Below are 19,110 nucleotides of genomic sequence, written 5' to 3'. Positions count from 1 at the left end.
TTTACGCTCGAATAGACTAAATACCTTTCACTAAAATCGACCAACCAATAAACATTTGCTACCCAGCATCGCACTAAAAGATACGTAGGAGCGAGATTCAAACGTCTTGTCAAGTACCATAATAAAAAATATCAAAAAATCTATTTCTTACTAAGAACTAAGTAACTTTGAATGCCTCATCTCACCCCGAGGATACGTAGTAGCAAGACTCACTATCTTGTCAAACACCCTAAAAACAAAAATAAATGTACATCTGAAACGAGATTATTGACGGGACATGAAATTACTGATCAAAATATTTTTTTATTAATTATACCTACAATTATTATTTTTTCACGGATAATCAGACATTTTTATATTAATAAATAATTTAATAATAATTTATTATTTTAATTTTTAATTTATATTTATATATTAAAATAATTTATTATAATCTATAATATAAGAAAAGTAATGGCTTTGGAAAACACTAATTTAACCCTTTGTCTTTGTCTTCCACCTCATCAATTGAGGGGCATTTTTTGTCCAAAATTTACTTTTTCTAACCAATTTGTACTTTTAATTTGAACTCAATGATAGTTACTTTAATTTGTGTACAAATTGCAAACTACTTTTGTCTTTGTAGTTCAACTACAACTAAATATAAACTAAAAAAAATCAATTTTTTAATTCAAAACACATTTTTGGGTGAGCAGTCCCGCCCTTTCCCCTTCCCCCAAGAGAACACTTTTCTGTCTTTCAAAGCCTGTCACTCTCTCATCTCAAGATACCACTCCCTTGACATTTCTTCTTCCCCTTTTTCTTTTTTCTTCGAGCAAATTTCTTTCACAAGAGACAAGAAAATTGAAACCAAACAGAAACAATTGATGATTCGTGAAATGTATTCTCAAATAGTAATGATACTTCCAAGTATATTTCACACAAGCTAGATCTTCCAAAAACAATTTCAGATCTGCTATCAACAAGCTCACTAATGAAGCCCTAGCCGAAAAAAACGTCCTTCTCAAAGCTATGGTTCTAAATCTCCATGGTTTTAGAACTCCTTCTCTTGATTCTCTCGCTGGGGAAGAGCGTGATGATGTGTTCTTCAACAACATATTTATGTTTCTTGATTTTGTTTCAGTTTTTTAATGTTGGATTTTTCTAAAACCTCTTATCTAAAATATATTTCATCAAAAATATAACTGATTGAGTTTTGATTTTGTTACTGTCGGTTGTAATTCGCAGGTTCGGATTTAGTTTATGTTACTTTGGTGATTGATAGTGTGTGAAATGATTTAAAGTTTAAACAGGTATGGATATGTAGTTAGCTTGAAGAGTATTTCTCCGTTTAAACAGGTTTTTCTTAAAATATTTTATGCCATTGAGTAAATACTATTCGCAAGAGTTTAAGGTTTGTGGTTTTGATTCCATTTTAAGGGTTTTATTGTTAGATTTTTCTAAATAGGGTTTTTGAATAACCATGTGTATTATTCTTCTATTTAGGGTTTTGAAAAATCAGCAAGCAAGCCTTTTGTGTTCACCTGAGAGTTGGTTCTTATGCTTGTGCTGAATGGAACTTTGGGTAATAACTAAAAAAGAGTTTAATCCCAGTTTCCTCTTTTACTTAAACTATAATCATTTTTACTAGAAAATTTTTAACAACTTTAATGGTTCAATTTTTTTAGAGGTTTCCCTGTTTGGCTCAAGTACATTACAGGTATCAGTTTCAGAACTGACAATGAACCATTTAAGGTGAGTTAACAATTATCATCATATTTTGAAAAGTCTGTAAAAATAGAAAGAATAAAAAAAATTCATGCTTTATAGTTTAATTGATGTTAATATGTTATTACTTTTCCCTTGTACTGACTTGATTTTTCTGTCAATGAAGTTTCAAATGCAAAGATTTACTACTAAGATTGTGAATATAATGAAAGCTGAAAGGTTGTATGAAACACAGGGTGGTACGATAATTCTATCTCAGGTAAATTAAACAACTTTTATTTAAAAAAACTGTTTAACTAATGTTAATTTTGTTATTTACTTACTGAGTAAAAGTGGAAATATATAATGAAGTTATTCCTTTGTTTTTGCATAGATTGAAAATGAATATGGACCGATGGAGTACGAACTCGGTGCTCTTGGTAAAGCCTCTACCCAGTGGGCTGCACAAATGGCTGTAGGAGATGAAGCGAAGAATATGATGAAAAAGGATTTGATATGTTCTGTTGAGTCTGATTTTTTCTGTAAATGTGATATATGTCTTACCATAACAAAGGTACAAATGTTCTCATCAATGAAGAGATCTCTATATGTCATTGATGATACTGAAGGAAAAACGAAAAAGTTCACATGTCGGTATCAAAGCGCATCGTTTTGATTTTTTGGTTTTTTGTTATCTCTTTTTGTGTTGCTACAATTTCAGATCTATGCTGAGGAACTAAAGGCTAATGTGTTTATTCCTTACATAAACTATTTTGTTTGCCCTTTAATAAATTCCATTATCATTTCCTTTTAATTAGATAACAGTTTGGTACCAACATTCTTCAAAAAAACTAATCAATTAAATGTTGGATCGATTTTACGAATATCTCACATCACCTTTTGTGTAGGTACTTTTTGTTGTGGATGGATGGATTGTAACTAAACCAGAAGAAGCTCTATCAAGGTGGGACAATTTCATCAAGCATAGAAATCAGGTGAAGTGGAAGGTCAGCAGAGGAAAGGAAGGTGTAGAATGATATGCATATGGTCATTTTCATTTCCCTTCAATTCAATATCATAATGACTTTGAGAGTAATGATAGTAATTTTTTCCTTATTATGGTTGATTTTGCAGGAACTTAACTTAGTGAGGGATAAGGTGAGTTCATTTATATGATTCTCTCTTTTCTGTTCATGAACTTAAAAGGCTTGTCTTACTGAAGCTTTTCTTTTTGATTTGATGAACTGTGTTTCAGATAAAAACACTGCAGCATGTAATTTTGTGGAGGGCTGCTTGTGGAGAGCAAGCATTCTCAACACAGTAATTAATGAAAAGAGCAGTACAACATGTTTTAGGTGAAACAATTGTTTACATAAGTTTTTGTTGTTGAATATGAAAGATAAAATATAAAACCAAGAGAAATGTTCTTTTTGAATGTTACTTTTATATTTGTAGGAGGCGCAATGTCTAATGTTTTCTGATATGAACTTTTTCTAATTTCACATTCCTTGACGTATAGACATTATGCTGTTTAAGATCATCCTAGGATCTATCCAATGCACTCAGACAAGCTCCAGCATAAAGAATTTATTTTTCATGTTAAATACCAACCGCTCTACAATTGGTCCTCATATGTTCTTTGATGTCTATTATTTTAATGAGGGTGTCTTGACAGAGCAACTATAATGTCTGATGCTTCGAGGAAAAGCGGTGAAAATTCTAACTTGTGGAGACTTTGCATTGTGATAAAGGTTGAGGAAATGAATACTTTGATAAACATGTTGATGTATTGATTAATGGATAAAGCTTGAGATATCAGGCAAGTATAAAAAACTCCTCTTTCGTAGAACTTAACAGAACGAAATACCACTATTGTCTAATTTTCTGTATCATTATACTAACCATCTTAATGAACACCTTTACATTTCAGATCATTCTACTTTAAAGTGACGGTCTTGAGCGCCTATTCCTATGGAAAACCAAGGACGATTTACGCAAAGATGCCCACATGATGGAGTTCATGAACGTTTTTAACCGACTGCTATCCAAATGTCTTAAAAGCTACAGAAGAAAGCTAAATATTCACACTTTTGCTATGATTCCTCTGACAGATTTACACTTTTGGATTCATTAGCATTGTGGGAGGTTTTATTTATAATTACACCAAGAAAAAATAATATGTTTTTTTTCTCTTAATCTATATTTTAGGTATACAAAAGGCCTTTAAATAAAAAGCAGCTTGCTAAGAAGGAGGATAATGTTGTGACTGTATATGACAAAGCATATTTCATTGTTCAGGAGCATGCAACAACAATAATTGATGAACATTTATAGATTATCGGTGGAAGTCGTAATGGTAGGCATGCATGTATCCATTAATTTTTTCTTATACATGGTTCTGATTGTTTGATAGTTACTGGTATAAGTGGGATGGGTTATGTGGATGTTGCAATATCTGCTGTATGGGCTATGTGGATGTGGAAATATCTATTTGTTTGATTCAATTTATCAATTTCAAAATTTGTGTCCGGTTAAAGCTCGCGTGTCAGGGTGGTTTATTGTTGAAGTGTATATATAATAGCCGACATATGTTGTATTCGAATCCTTTTATCAGGTCTCAAGTTTCTGGTTTGTTTTTGCAGTCACGAGTGCTTCGTCTCGGTTGTGCTGATGAGTTTTAGAGTTTTTGGTTTTTTTGTTGATGTTGCAGTTGAAGCCAACCATGGATAAAGCGAAAGATTTAATTGCACTGTAGGAATTAATGTTCGGTTACTATTATTATTGAAGTTCTACTTATAGAAATATGGGTTTTTTCGCCTGATTGCTCAAATGTTTACTTCCTCTTTGTTGTGTAGTCTTTCACGATGCATTATGTACACGAGTACTCTAATTATGACTGGTTATAACTCATGCATAAGTTAGTTGGATTATATATGGGAGCACTTCGAGTACTGAGTTTAACTAACAACATGAACAATACTAACGAACTAAATGACTGTGAGCAAGTTTTACATAACGATTATGGATGTGTTTTGTTCCTTAAAATTGAATTGTGTTAATGTTTAATGTGGTCTCCATTGTAAATGTCTCCAATTATCTTGGTGTTGTGGTTAAGTTAGTAGTGGGAGACATGAGTCCCAACTAATTAGGAGTGTGAGATCCAGTAGCTATAGATTTTCATATAATATTTATATTGAAACTAACTGACCAATATAATCATTTACAAACCACTCCTTACTAATAAATTTATCATCATTATATCTACTCTACTACAGTGTGAATCAACTCATGTGTATTCAATAGGGTACAAGCTATCAATTTTTAATGAAAATTTCAAACTCATAAACTCATCTTATTTATATAGTTTCATCATTGTCTCTACTACTATGTCAATGAACTCATCTTCTATTTTCTTCCATTTTAAAATTTCAATATCATTTCATTTCTTTTTCTTATTTTAATTTATCTTATTTTTTAAAATAATATATAGAAAATTGAAATATATATATCATTGGTGTAAAACAATTTTGTTTTTTTTAAAATATATCTTTCTTTTTAAAATAATAAATTCTTTTAATAAAACAATTTAATTTTTATTTTTATATTTTTATCACATTTTGAAAACAAAAGTGTGCGTATCACACACCAGTACTCGTGCGAACGCACGGGTATCCCGCTAGTTAAGTAACAACGTAAAACAGTTTTACTACTCTGACGGTATATAATAAATATATAATATATAAATAAATAATATATCAACGCACAGATACACCGTAGCAGATTCTCTCTTCACAATCCCCTTCCCTCCCGAATCCTTGAATCGGAACCCTAATAACCCTAAAACACCAAAATCAAAACCCCCAACCATGGTGTGCATACGAAAAGCAACGGTCAACGACCTCCTCGCGATGCAAGCTTGCAATCTCTTCTGTCTCCCGGAGAATTACCAGATGAAGTATTACCTCTACCACATCCTCTCTTGGCCGCAGCTTCTTTACGTCGCCGAGGATTACAACGGCCGTATCGTCGGTTACGTCCTCGCGAAGATGGAAGAGGAGACTAATGAGTGTCATGGACATATTACTTCTCTTGCTGTTTTGAGAACGCATCGGAAACTTGGAATTGCTACTAAGCTTATGACCGCGGCGCAACACGCCATGGAACAGGTTTGTTATGAGTTTGTTAATTACATCATGGTGTTTAGTTTGTTATAAGTTTGTTATAAGTTTGTTGAGATTAGTTTGTTATAAGTTTGTTGAGATTAGTTATATTATGGTGTTTAGTTTGTTATAAGTTTGTTTAGATTAGTTAGTTGTATTATGATGTTTAGTTTGTTATGAGTTTGGTTAGATTAGTTAGTTATATTGCGGTGTTTAGTTACAACTTATAAGGGTGTGTTTTTGTTTGGATTTATTTACATGAGCTTATCTGGAGACAAAAAGTTTTGTGCGAATGTTTGGAAGAACTTTAGAAAACAACTTATGAGATTATTCATAAGCTATTTTTAGCTTATTTTAAAAAATTCTCCAAAATAGTTTAGGAAAATGGTCTATTAGCTTATTTACAAACAATTTAATTTAGTTTTAGCTTTTGCTATAAAAACAGCTTATGCAAAAATGGTTATTATGATAAGCACTTGTTCTATAATCTGCAAATAAGTTGTTTAGTTAAACAACTTATTTGTTAGAGACATTTAGAATCATTTGGAGAGTTAGTTTGGAATTTGTGACTATGGCCCCAATTAGATAAACAACTTAATTAGGCTCTTATACTATAGGAACTTATTATATAAGTGCTCAATTATAAGCTATTTATGTAACAAAAGATTAATTAAAGTTAAGTTTTTTTTGTAAGCTATGGTCCTAAATAGAACATTATGCGCAAGTTGATCCATCTTACCGATCCCACTTAATGGGATAAGGCTTGGTTGTTGTTGTTGTTGTTGTTGTTGTTGTATCCTAGAGAGCTTATGGACATGTCATAAGTTACTTGTTTCATAAGCTCTCCCAAACAGTTCACAAGTGTTTGGTTATGCTTGTAGATAACCTCAAACAAGTTAATTTAATCATACACTTGAGCTCATGGCAGCAAAGCAACCTAAAACGCCATGGAATAGGTTTTACCGAATCTGTAACAAGTTTGTCTGGCTTAGTTAATTACATCACATCACTGTCTTCAGTTACAACTTACTAGTTTGTTACTGTTAGAATTATAAGAGTTAGTTGGGATTTGTACCTGTAACTCTGTTATGGTTCAGTTATACTTAAGCTCGTGACCACTGCTCAAAATGACATGGAATATGTTTCTTTCTAATTATGTAGCGAGTTTGTTAGTAGATAGTTAATTGGTCTCATCTTTATAGTTAGTTACAACTTACAACACTTCACAACAATTAGTTACTTGTTAGTTTTTTCCTTAATAGGCAAATGTTACTCCCTTCGTCTCTAATAAAGTGTCCCTTTTTTTCATTTTTCTGTCTCAAATTATTTGTTCTCTTAGAATACCAATTCATTATTCATTAATATTTCCCATTAACTTACTTTTATTTATTCTATTTTAATTCATCTAACTACTCAACTAACTACTACCTTACTAATAAGGTTACTTTAGTAAACAAAATTCATTTCTCATTGAAATCAACACAACAAATCACTATCACTTATTCCTAATTCTATATAACAGAGTTAGATTAGTCAAATTGCATATAGAAAGTGTTTTCTTGTAATAGGGCTTTGTGTAAACTTTAATATGGTTACTGTTACTGTGTGTGATACAGGTGTTTGGTGCTGAATACGTCTCGCTGCACGTCAGGAAGAGCAACCGCGCAGCTTTTAACTTGTACACGGAGACCTTAGGGTACAAGATTCATGATGTGGAGGCCAAGTATTATGCTGACGGGGAGGATGCTTATGACATGAGGAAGCAACTCAAGGGGAAGCAGTTGCCTCAGCACCAGCATCAGCATCAGCATCATCACCATCACCACCACCATGGCGGTGGTTGTTGTTCTGGAGAGACCAAGGGGAATGCAAAAGCCACCTGATTTGTGAGTGTTGTTCTGGAGAGACCAAGGGGAATGCAAAAGCCACCTGATTTGTGAGAGCAATTTTCGCCCGTTTTGGTTGTGAAGTTTGACATTGACAAGATGGTAATATGTGGACGAATAATGCTTTGTCACTTGTTGTAAGCTTATTTAGTTATGTTCACTATTTTTGTCTATTTAAATATCCGATTTTACTATTTTAGTGAATGAATGCACTGGATTATGGTTCATGACATGATGTTTGATTGAGCAGGGTTGCATCCAGACCTATCTGCTTTTATGTCATGTTTTATTTGGATATATTATGATGAAATTTTGAAGTTTATAATTCCTGCTTAGTTTGTCGTTGTGTTGAGTAGTTCCTTGTGTCATCTCATGGTTGTTAGCATCAGTCCTGTATTGTGTGAACTCAAGGTGCTGCAGAGCTCTATTTCAAATCATGTGTTAGTAGCAACCCCATACTTATTCCAATTATTGTTGGATTTTTTTTATTGGACTGTGAATGTTTGTTCACTTGAGTATCCTATGTATTACTGACACACTAGGCGAAAATATACTAATACTTTCAAATTTTGGAGATACATCTCCGAACGCACTCTAAACACATACAAATAAAATTGATTTTGAAACACGCCTCAGGTTTGTGTTTATTTTTTACCCGGAGATAAATTCCCCGTAAATTATTCAAAGTTGCATTTTTGTATTTTACTCGAGCAGAAGCAGATAAATTAGAAAGATTAGAAAGATGTAGGTTGACAAAATAAAATTACTATTGATAACATAAAATAAACATTACATAGGTGATGTTAACATAAATCAAACATTACGTTTTAATATTCAGGTGTTGCAACATCTTCATAATGTCTTCAGCTGATCTTGAAATCATTGCACCCACCTCGATCGAAAGTTGTTCCTAATCGAAAAAGTATTTCACATAGCCTTTAAATCTGCACCTATCTTCAAGTTAATGTTGCAGAACTCAGTCTTTCCTCCATTGTCAATCAACGACGAACAATACTGGATCTTTACAATTTTTTAATTATCGTTGTATGGTATAGGAGATTCTGTAGTATGTATTTCATATCTGCAAGATGGGTGTAGTATTTCATACCAACTGATCCCACAAACCAACACATGTCTTTTTAGCATGATTTTTTCTCATTCACATGCTTTCCGGGATTGATGGACTTGAGTGTGTTCGATAATGGCAATCATGTGGAATATAACTCAAGCTTCATCTCAGGCTACTCAAGGAAGTGTATACAAAAAGAGAAAACATATGACAAAATCTTGAAAATCTAAGAAACCCTCATAAATTAGTAATGAGTGAACAAATTGTAAAGCATAAGGGCTTTATCGTAAAAGCGCAAGGCAAAAGCAGACACACTAAAACACATTTACAAACTGATTTCTTTCAAGAAAATATCTTAGAAAATATATTGAAGTTGTTCCAAATGAATTCCGAGCTGTCAAAATTCGATTAGCACTTTTATCTAATCGGTTAGCTCAATTCAAAATTCAATCCCAAGCGATTAGGAGAACGCCTTACTAATGTGCATCGGTTAAATATCCTTACCTAACTATTTTGAACTTACAACCGATTATATTTTGAATATATAACTGATTGGAATCATGTGCTAATCGATTAGAATGTCATACAAAATATTAAACTGAAATTTCTTTTTTGGCCAACATCTAGCCTACAAATAGAGGTCCCTTCCCTCATTTCAAAACATCCAGAATCATGTTTTGACACAAATCGCTCTCCCTCTCTCTCTAAACTTCTTTTTTTTACTTCCTCTCACTAATATTTTAGCCTTAGTTCTTTTGTGAGAAAAGTTCTTTTTTGAGTGAGAATTAAGGTGTAATTCAGAAAGGGTAGAATTGTAAGTTCACCAAGGAACCTTTGTTTATACTTTGGGTGAACATAATATCCATTTAAGATTTTTTGTTTGGGTTAGAAGCTAAACCTGTAAAAGCTTTGGTTTAGGAGATTGTGTGATTCAGTCTCTCTTTAGGTTCGAGATCAACTCGGTGTAAAAGTTTTTTTTAAGTTCTTGGTCAGCCCAGTATAAAACAAAGATCAGGTTAAAGCTTAGTACTATATTAAAAGTTTGGATTAGATTCGATATTAGTTCAGTATTAAAATCTCACAGGTTATTGGTTAACCCGATACAAAACCAAGTTTAAAGGTTCATGAGCTTAGCCCGTGTAAAAGCTTGCAAAGTTTGTGGAGACAATACTAACCGCTTCAAACACTAGCGTTTGTGGAGAGAAGACTAAGCACTTCAATCTACCGTTTGTGAAGAGTGACTAACCGCTTTGATTCACCTAGAGAAGACGCACACGCCAAATTTACTGTCTCATTGTATTGGTTGGAAGTCAACCATCTTTCCTTGTATAAAGTGATTCGTTTCTTACTAAAAACTCTTAATATTTATTGAATACTTTCAAGATCAATTATTAAGAAAATGAGTAAGTTCTTTGATTTTGACTGAACCTATAATTCTCGGTGTCCTTTTTTCTAACATTTTAATTTCCACAATTTATATTCTGTATTTTATTTTCGCTACTAATTTGTTAAAATATTTTTAAACTAAGTTTATTCTGCAAAGATTTTCTAAACCACATTTTCCTCAACCACGCAATTTGCCGGAAAAAATGTATTCGGCTTTGATAGACAATTTGGTACAACCATAATGTCAACTTTCATAGCACAAGAAAGCTACTACTAACATTAAAAGAGAAAATATTAGCAGATTAGAACCAAAGTCAAATATAAATAATAGTGTTTTAAGGCATTTGGGGCACAAGATTTGATTAAGTCATAAATAACGCGAGAAGTGCCACTATTGCTTTTACAAAGCTTCCAAACAATTACAGAAGTTTTTGTTCTTGCATTATTTTCTCCCTCATAGTATTTGGTAAGACATAATAATGAAAGTGAACTACTCTTCTTTACCCTCCTTGTTTGCCCTATCTTTCAGAAACCGCGAAAACCAATACGCAGAAGACTTCGGGTGCCTAGTGAGTCCATTTTTGTAATCTACATAAACCAATCCAAAGCGTTTTGTATATCCTTGAGCCCATTCAAAGTTGTCCAGTAATGACCATGCAAAGTATCCTCTCACATCTGCTCCATCCCTATGCATTCAAATGATATACAAAACTTTAGGCATTTTGATGAAGATTCTAATTTTGCTTTCAAGTTCAAACACTTATACTAAGTTGTTTTTCCGGTGAAAACTGTTTTTGTAATGATGTGGAAGTTGTAACTTTTATGTTTCCCTTGATTTTTTAATTATCTTTTCAAAATCCAGTATGGAGAAAGATAATGATAATTTTCAAAAGTTAATTTCCCACCAAACCAGCTTCTGACATTGTTCTAAACTTTCAAAAGTGAAAATCTTACTTTATAGCCTCCGCAACTGATGCAACGTATCCCTTGAAATACCGAACTCTCAGTTTGTCATCTAGCATCTCATGCAGTGGTAAGCTATCATTATCTTCATCGTCCATACCTGTTAAGAGGGATGAGAACCATTTTATAAAGTTTCATTCCAGTCATACTTCTATAAGAAGAGTGAGATATCAATCCCAAGATTCTCATGAAACAGCAAAACTCCATTCACGTATGCACACACAACAGATTTGTGTTAGGATTCAATTGCGGGACATGGATCCTGAGTTCCACAACAATAATATATATTCTAATGCTGACACGGATCTTAAGTTGATAAGGAAAAGAAAAGTCACGTACCGTTTTCTGTGACATATATTGGGGCAGGATATTTTTGTGATACGTAATTAATAACCTTCCGAAGACCCCAAGGAACTACATATAGCCACTCTGATGCTGCCTGTTATAAGCACATAGAATATAAAACTTGCATGTTTTGGTTTGTATATATACTACAAGAACAATGACACAGAGACAATATATACCTTCTCACCAATGAGCTGGCCACCTTCCCATTCCACTGTGGACAAATAGCTCAATCATCAAGGAAAATTCATTTTGGATATATAGTTTAGAAAATGGTACAATATTCCAATTTTTTACCGATTCTCTCCATCTCCTGTGCGTTGTAGTAATGACTTTCTCCGTTGCATTCTGGCACATGTGAAATTAACCTTGTTGTGTAGTGATTTAGACCAATAAAGTCCAAAGAATTCAAAAGAAATTTCTTATCCTCCTCTGAGAATTTAGGAAGCTGGTCTCCAAGTCGTTCACGCATAACTTCAGGATACTCTCCATGATACAATGGATGCAAGAACCTGGATTAAAATATATATTCTAACATAAGCATGAATCTTACAACAAGGTCAGATATCACCCCAACCTGCAAATTCTAGTGTGCATAACTCGTGAGCATCAAAGAGAAAACATATCAGTTTGTCTTTGTTATTTTGCGGCGTTAAATAGAATAACAAAGAGGATAACACCCAATCCAAATCCAGACGTTTTTCTGATTTCTCACACTGGAACTCCATCAAAGCAAGGTTTTCACTAAAGTGATTGCTATTTACTATTTAGACAATATTTTGCAAGTTTGTATACTATGTGTCCATATGCTTTCTTGCATTTATATTAAATGAAAAAATCGATGAAATTCTTATGAAAACTAATAATATAAAACAAACGTATAGGAAACTACCAGCCAATCTGAAAATCTAGGCGTCTTGCAGCAGCAGATTTATCTTCAATCGTATCAGAGTTAGGCTCAGCCCATTCACAGTCTGCCACCAGTCCTATTCGTCCCCCTTGTTTATCCTGGAACATTGAAACAACATCTTAAAGAGAATAAAATCTTACCTCACCTATTGTGCAAGCCTTTTAAGTTTGACTGTTTACTTCTACTTTTCTTTCAAATATTTAAACTATGCACGCAAAGTTATTAATGAGAGTACATACTATAGGAGGATTGGAAATATTTTCTTAGAGCAGCAGACAGCAGAAAACTATAACAGGCTAACCAAAATAAATACAATCAAACAAGTATAGCTTTTGACCTTGTACTTGATTCGGTAAATGGAAACAGCTGCTGCATGGGCTAAGATTTGATGATGTGCTGCCAAGTATGGCTCTACTGATCTATTTTCATATCTTCCAGGAGCAAAGATTCCAGCATCATATCCATTAACTGCAGTTTGAAGGGGCTCGTTGATAGTAATCCAGTTTTTCACTCTATCACCAAAACTTGCAAAGCAAGTATCTGCATAGAGTGCAAAATATTCTCTGCCACACGCCACATAGATATATGAACGCACCATTCAGTAACAGATATGATTTTCTTATTATTCGAAAAGAAATAAATAATAAAATGAAAAAATAATAATCAGTTAGTAAATACCCACACGATTTTTTTATTCAACCATCCTCCCATTGACTCGTCAAGATGCAGTGGAAGATCCCAATGGTACAAAGTTACAAAAGGTTGAATACCTGCTCGAAATTAGGAACTTAATATATATGGTTGATAGAAGACATAAAAAGTAAGGTAAAGTAGTTTTACACAGACAATACCTCTTTCAAGAAGAGCATTAATAATGTTGTTGTAAAATGTTATCCCTTCATCATTGACTTTGGTTCCTAAGCCATCTACACCCATAAACCATTACAATACAATAAAATAAAATCTGGGGATTCTCTAATTCTCTGTACAAACAAACCAAGCAAATTATTGTAAGCACAACATCTTCAATTTCAACATAACTATATTGGTTTTGGGGACAAGGAAAACTATGTTGTCAGCCTCAACATCATAGCTCAGAAAAGATGGTTTGGCATAAAATATGTAAAAATAACACTGAAAAATAAATTTCGTGACATAAACTGGCTAAAAGTCTTCTTATTGCTCAACAGTCCCAGTGCCATCTTCTATTTTACTCGACCCATTGTTTAAGTTGTCATCATTTCTCACTAAAAGTGTGTGTCACATTTTTCATTAGTTTCCAAATGATGCACAAGAAATGAGGTTAAGTCTGTGAATGGCACTTTTCTTCCTTGAGAAATGTGCAAATTACATCATCCCCCTCTATTTCAGAAAAGTGCACTATTCTTTCCTCAGAGACAAGGTATAAAATTTTAGTATAAACAACCTTTTAGTAGGGTGATCAAACTATAAACAAGCCTCCAAGAAAAAGTGTACTTTTCTGCAACTTCCCATGGTACTAGTAACAAGATCTGACCAACCTATTATGAGTTTTACAGCTTAAGAAGATGAAATAAAATTTGCAAGACCTTTATTTGTGGTTTTAAAGTTTTGCTCAAACCCTTCATTTCATCATAATATTAATAGAAGGGGTTCATAACTTGTTGGCTATAATATCGACAGTGGTGGACAAAGAAAAACTATCCCTGAAAGACTCGTTCGAAGTAAAATGCACTAGCCTGTAGCACATATTAATCTCTCTAGTAAGAGGAGTATAATTTTCAAAATAGAAGTGTGAGGACTATATAATCTATACATCGAGGAGGAAAGCATAATATAGCCATTAAACTATGTCAAACATTGTTAACTATGCTTAAGACATAAACGTAAGTTTGAGAAATAAAAATTATCTTCAGAATTCTTTCAAGAATGCACTTAACTAAACTATTGACTAAAAATAATGTATTGCCATTTAATAGTCGGCTCTTCCTTGGACTCTGACATGCCGAAACTTTATAGCATCAAGTTGTAAATAGAGACAATATAAAACAGGAATATGAATGTCAGCAACTCAGCATTTGTAAATCATCGCTTTACCATCTTAGCTGTTGAGCCAATATTAACTATGGACCAAGTAATCATGATGAGACAAAGGAACTGATAAAATCCAGGCTTCATGATCTCATGGACATGGAAATATGTAATTAACAATGAACCATATGGGGAACATATGTATTTAGAATTAATCACTAAAAACCTACCTGGGAAAATACGAGACCAGGAAAGTGAAAATCTGTAAGCGCTAAAACCCAACTTGGCTATAAGATCGATATCTTCCTGTTAACATAATTACATTAAGAAAGTTAAAATCTGAAATTTACATACAAGGCATGATCTTAACAATAAACAGAAATAATAATAAGATACAAATGAATAAATTTGAATATCTCTTCACACTTTGGTGCACAAAAATAGACTCAATGACATTCTTTACAGAGTATTTGGCTGGCTTGAGAGAGAAAACTTAAGAAAAAGTATTAAAATGGGGAAAAAAAAGAAAACCAGTCCCTTGACAAGAAACATTGCATATGCAGTGTATTAATTTCTAGCCCAAAATCGACCCAGAAAGATAATATATACAACCACAAAAATGATTCCTCACTTGGTAGAGTCCGCTACATAGATTAAACGGCGTCATATATGACGATAATATTTAAGCAAAATGCTAAAGCTAGACTGTTCCAATAGGAAATATTTAGGCAAAAGATAGATGGACATCAAAAACATTAAAAAAGCTGAAAGATATTACTGACCAAATACCGATGATAATGATCAACTGCTACATCCCCATTGCTTTTGTCAAGTATTTTTCCTACCAAAACAACAAGCACATAGAAAGTAATGAAGCATCAAGAAGCGCCATTTGAGCAAATAGATAGTGAATGGTCTGTCAGTTTTTATATCGAGGAAACAGTTTTCATACCTTCGGTGTGGGTGAAGGCATCCCATATACAAGGACCTCTACCACCCTCGTTGCTAGCACCTTCTATCTATAAATAAGCAAAAAAACTGCTAAATATCTGATTGAACAAGTTTCCCTTCTGTTATAAATATCCCAGTAACTATCTTATTACATTTCATTCTATTAACACTTTGTCAAAATGCATTGATCCAAGCAATAAAAAGGGAATGTTATTTCTAAACGAACGACTGCCAACTCACGAATTCGTAATTAACCCATCTTCCATGTTGATTACAAATGATAAAAGAGTTTGAAACCAAATGAACTCATTTATAAATTTGAATATGTTGTTCATTTTTACAAAAGTATAAGATCAACAGAACAACTTAACATAAAAGTTAGAAACAAACAAAGCAACCTGTGGATAGGTTAGAAAAATACAGAATAGATCATCTAAGTTGTGTTATATGTAACTTTGATGCAAGCTAAAAAATAAAAAGTAACAAGACAAATATAGTAAATAAAATGCCGAATAGTTATGTTCCACTAAAGCCGCTGTAACAAAAAGAAAGCACAATCAAAGAAATAGAGGCAAACTCAAATCTACATTTTTTCACAACAGTAATCTTTGAGTTTTGTAATCAATATTCTCCAATTGAGATCCTTGAACTCATGCGCTCAATATTTTTCACAACCTGACAACAGTAATCCATTGTGTGTTTGGTTTTGTGGTGATGAAAACTGATTTTGAATGAACTCATTCCATAAAATTGATTCGGACTAAAAGTGAGTTCAAGTGATAAATTTCTCTGCAAAATCCACTAACTAACAGCGATTTATGCTTAGACACATTAATGCAAAAGTGAGTTTAATAAATTTAAGTATAAACGTCACGTTTAAACTCAAAAACTACGAATCCTAACTTCAAGCAGAATCAATTCTGAAGGTCATAATCAATTTCACTTTAGATAAAATCAAATACGTCAAAATCAATTCTACGCCTCGAGAATTGATTGTCTCTTTCAAAATGGAAACCAAACATGTAGAAATGCCTCAACCAGGAATCCATTTTCTCCATTTCACCCCTAAATTATCACTATCACTAGCTCATATCACAGACATCTAAAAAAAGGTGTTGTCCAAAAAACCGAAACCGACACATACAATTATGATCACGTTTAATTTATTTATCTTTACAAATTATTACTGATGTTGACGTGTCAGTGTCGTCCGTGTTTAATAGGAGGCTCCTATTTGGTCACGAACTAAGGAAATATAACAAATAAGTCTCAGATTTTACATTAGCAAAGATGACTAACTTGATAAATTGATATTACATTTCTATAGTTCAGATGCCAAATAGTAGTTCAGTTAAGACACCAAATCATGAAAAAGAAATTGATATTAGCGATGAAATTGAAGGTTTACCGAATAATCAACGAGAGAAACTTCGAAGAGAGTAAAAAAAAAGCAACGAAATGAAGAAAGTGAATCTGCATTGATGGCGTAGAAGATGATGCCAAACCTGATAAGCGGAAGTGGCGACTCCGAAGACGAAGTCGGAAGGGAAGTCAGTGCGCGAAACTTGTCCATTTTCATAACCGTTTTCTCTCATAAACTCTTCTTTCTTCACCATTCTCAACTCGCTCACTCACTCACTCACCTACTTTCCACTTTCTCTCTTTCTTTCTTCACTGATCGAACTGGTTAGAGATTAGAGAGAAAAATATAATTTTTAAATGAAATTATTGTTCAGCGACATTTTTTCTGACACGTGGACCAATTGTAGGCTGCCATATAGTATATAATATTTGAGTCATGTTACTTTCATTTCTACAACCACGTCATTCATTGGGTTGGTGGAAATGCGGATCTTTTAATCAAATGTGTCCTTTTCCTCTCAAAAGTAAATTGATTGTCATTATTCTATGATGTTATGGATTTTTTTTTCTATCTCTTAAAAATCCCTAAATTTTGTTTCTTGGAACAAAATTTTACATTTTATGAAAATGAATTTCTCTCATTAAGGTGTCTTTGAATTTACTTATAGAATTAATTTTAATAGAATAGTTGAATTTCATGTATGTGAAAGTTCTACTAAAATTTCAAATTAAATAAGAATTGAAAAATGTTGGGTTTATAAGAGAAGATGAATATTCTCGATAGATATGCGGTGTCAAAGTCTCTTGTACTCATAAAGAACCTTGCTCTCCGGATTTCTCGAACAAGATTTTAACAGAATTAAGTTTAACATAATTGTTATATGTTTGTTTACATTTAAAAGCGAGTTGAACAATAAATTTTAAAGGAAAAATCACATTTAAGTTCAAAAACTATAAATTCTAATTTTAGATAGAATCAATTCTAGTTTAAAATAATCATACACCTTAAAATCACTCAAAAATTAATTTTACACATTTGAAATTGTTTTTCATGTCACAAGATAAATCAAACATAGGTTGATAAATTTTGAAAAAACATCCATTCAACCTTCCTTGCAAATGTCAAATAAATGTATCAAAACGAAGGAAATGATAAATGAAGGGGATATGTTGAAATTAGCAGTTAGTTTGGATGGGATTAGGAATTGTATTTACATTTTATGTATTAGGTGGCTTAAAAGTTAGATGGATTTAGAGTAGTGAATGGTGAAATTTGATGATTTTGATAAAGTGAGGGTTTGAAAGAAATCAAAGATTTGAATTCGAAATTGGTTAAATATTTTAACATTTTTCTTTCTAGGTGTTTGGATTACTATGAGAGCATCTCACAACCTTTAGATTTAGGGAAAGAATGAAAAGAAGAAGAAAAATGGTTTGGTTGGTAACCAGAGAAGGGAAAAGTTCTAGATTTTTTGTCTAATTTTTCTCGAGAATTTCTTACCATATCCCATGGATCTCTCACCCACCACTGATTTATCAAAATTGTCTCCCTGTTTCCGTAGATGTACCTCCAGAAGCATTTTTTTTTGTTTAACATTGTTTTGTTTTGTAGATGTACATACAGAAGCTTTTGTAGATGAATCTACGAAAGCATTTGATGTTATATTCGCGCCAGACTCTTTCTCTCCTCATTCTTCAATTTCTCATTTCAAGACTCTCACTTTCTCTCAAACCCAAAAATCAAACTTCCAAACAAGTTCATTTGTTCCTCTCGAGTTCGGCCGATAACGTCAATATCAACTAGCAACACATTCCAACAAGTTCCAAACTATATTTTGTGAATACAAGCCCACACTTACAAAGGTGTTTTTGATCCATGGCAAACTCCACAAGCAAACAAGCAACAAGGCACAAGCAAAAGAACTCAAGGAAAAGCAAGTTTGGCCATTCAAGACCAAGCAGGTCGACCTGCTCTGCATCTAGGTCGACCCAAAACAAGGAAAACAAGAAGGATTCAGAAATACCACAGACAGGTCAACCTACTCACAATCCAGGTCGACCTAAATTGAATAAATTTACACATCTCATTGTTAGGTCGACCCACACAACAACTAGGTCGACCTAAACTAAAGAAAAGACTTCAGAACGTATCTCAACAGGATTCTGGTCAACCTAAACCTTCAACAGGTCGACCTAACTGGGAAGAATTTCATCTAAAGTTAATCCAGCTCTGTTAGGTCGACCTAAGCACTACAAGAGGTCGACCTATTTGATCAAAAGTGCCAAAATTGCTGATCTGCTATGCTCCAACTGATCAGCTCTCATATATATCATCTAAGGTTCATTATTTCAGTTCGCAACACCAACAACTGAAAGATACAC

General features: G+C 33.1%; 3 protein-coding genes across 5 annotated transcripts; 2 read left to right on the top strand and 1 right to left on the bottom strand.

Annotated features, from left to right (window-relative positions):
• The first annotated feature begins 697 nt into the window (after positions 1 to 697).
• LOC131638768 (beta-galactosidase 3-like) lies at positions 698 to 3,882 on the top strand. Of its 2 annotated transcripts, XM_058909313.1 has the most exons (9): positions 698 to 1,292; positions 1,486 to 1,564; positions 1,668 to 1,734; positions 1,874 to 1,966; positions 2,081 to 2,260; positions 2,595 to 2,693; positions 2,821 to 2,844; positions 2,942 to 3,041; positions 3,362 to 3,882. In XM_058909313.1, the coding sequence occupies exons 4-8, from the start codon at positions 1,880 to 1,882 to the stop codon at positions 3,008 to 3,010; spliced, it is 459 nt and encodes a 152-aa protein (XP_058765296.1). In that variant the 5' UTR covers positions 698 to 1,292; positions 1,486 to 1,564; positions 1,668 to 1,734; positions 1,874 to 1,879; the 3' UTR covers positions 3,011 to 3,041; positions 3,362 to 3,882. The 2 variants fall into 2 exon arrangements, with proteins under 2 accessions (XP_058765296.1, XP_058765297.1); XM_058909314.1 differs by lacking the exon at positions 698 to 1,292 and having other exon boundaries at positions 1,309 to 1,564.
• Positions 3,883 to 5,435: 1,553 nt separating this feature from the next.
• On the top strand, positions 5,436 to 8,057 carry LOC131638767 (N-terminal acetyltransferase A complex catalytic subunit NAA10-like). 2 transcript variants are annotated; one of them, XM_058909312.1, is made up of 3 exons: positions 5,436 to 5,852; positions 7,463 to 7,725; positions 7,776 to 8,057. In XM_058909312.1, exons 1-3 carry the CDS (start codon positions 5,553 to 5,555, stop codon positions 7,777 to 7,779), a joined length of 567 nt encoding a protein of 188 aa, XP_058765295.1. In that variant the 5' UTR covers positions 5,436 to 5,552; the 3' UTR covers positions 7,780 to 8,057. The 2 variants fall into 2 exon arrangements, with proteins under 2 accessions (XP_058765295.1, XP_058765294.1); XM_058909311.1 differs by having other exon boundaries at positions 7,463 to 8,057.
• Positions 8,058 to 10,271: 2,214 nt separating this feature from the next.
• Positions 10,272 to 17,061, bottom strand: LOC131638775 (beta-glucosidase 42-like). Its single transcript, XM_058909320.1, has 13 exons — positions 16,872 to 17,061; positions 15,368 to 15,434; positions 15,198 to 15,256; positions 14,646 to 14,721; positions 13,257 to 13,331; positions 13,088 to 13,175; positions 12,743 to 12,968; positions 12,388 to 12,503; positions 11,793 to 12,007; positions 11,675 to 11,709; positions 11,490 to 11,589; positions 11,142 to 11,250; positions 10,272 to 10,873 (listed from the first exon to the last, which is right to left on the bottom strand). The coding sequence occupies exons 1-13, from the start codon at positions 16,980 to 16,982 to the stop codon at positions 10,678 to 10,680; spliced, it is 1,473 nt and encodes a 490-aa protein (XP_058765303.1). The 5' UTR covers positions 16,983 to 17,061; the 3' UTR covers positions 10,272 to 10,677.
• Between the last annotated feature and the right edge of the window lie 2,049 nt (positions 17,062 to 19,110).

This window comes from Vicia villosa, unplaced genomic scaffold, assembly GCF_029867415.1.
Source record: "Vicia villosa cultivar HV-30 ecotype Madison, WI unplaced genomic scaffold, Vvil1.0 ctg.002409F_1_1, whole genome shotgun sequence".
Classification (NCBI taxonomy): domain Eukaryota; kingdom Viridiplantae; phylum Streptophyta; class Magnoliopsida; order Fabales; family Fabaceae; genus Vicia; species Vicia villosa.
This window is presented reverse-complemented; position numbering and strand designations above follow the sequence as displayed.